At 62.3% G+C, this 239-nt stretch overlaps 1 protein-coding gene across 1 annotated transcript in view; it reads left to right on the top strand.

Moving 5' to 3' along the window:
* The first annotated feature begins 16 nt into the window (after nt 1-16).
* Nucleotides 17-239, top strand: part of TJP3 (tight junction protein 3) — a 7,363-nt gene continuing 7,140 nt past the window's right edge. Inside the window, 2 exon segments of the mRNA XM_010013913.1 lie at nt 17-70; nt 144-238. Coding sequence (XP_010012215.1) covers nt 23-70; nt 144-238 — 143 coding nt within the window. The 5' untranslated portion in view covers nt 17-22.

The raw sequence follows: 239 nt of genomic DNA, 5'->3' as shown, positions 1-239 counted from the left end.
CTTGCGTCGGTGGGTGGCCACCATGGAGGAGATGGTGATCTGGGAGCAGCACACGGTGACACTGAGCAAGGTGAGCACAGCCTGGGGTAGCCATGGGAGTGGGGGCTGTCTGTGCCTGACCCCCTCTGCCTTGTCTCCGTTAGGACCCCCAACGGGGCTTTGGCTTTGCTGTCTCTGGAGGCCGGGACCGTCCCAACAGGGTGACTGGGGACACAGCGGTAGTTGTTTGAGATACGGTG

The sequence above is a fragment of the Nestor notabilis genome, unplaced genomic scaffold (genome assembly GCF_000696875.1).
Source record: "Nestor notabilis isolate BGI_N333 unplaced genomic scaffold, ASM69687v1 scaffold17594, whole genome shotgun sequence".
In the NCBI taxonomy this organism is placed as follows: Eukaryota; Metazoa; Chordata; class Aves; order Psittaciformes; family Psittacidae; genus Nestor; species Nestor notabilis.
The sequence above is the reverse complement of the archived record's forward strand: the minus strand, read 5'-3'. Positions and strand labels throughout refer to the sequence as shown.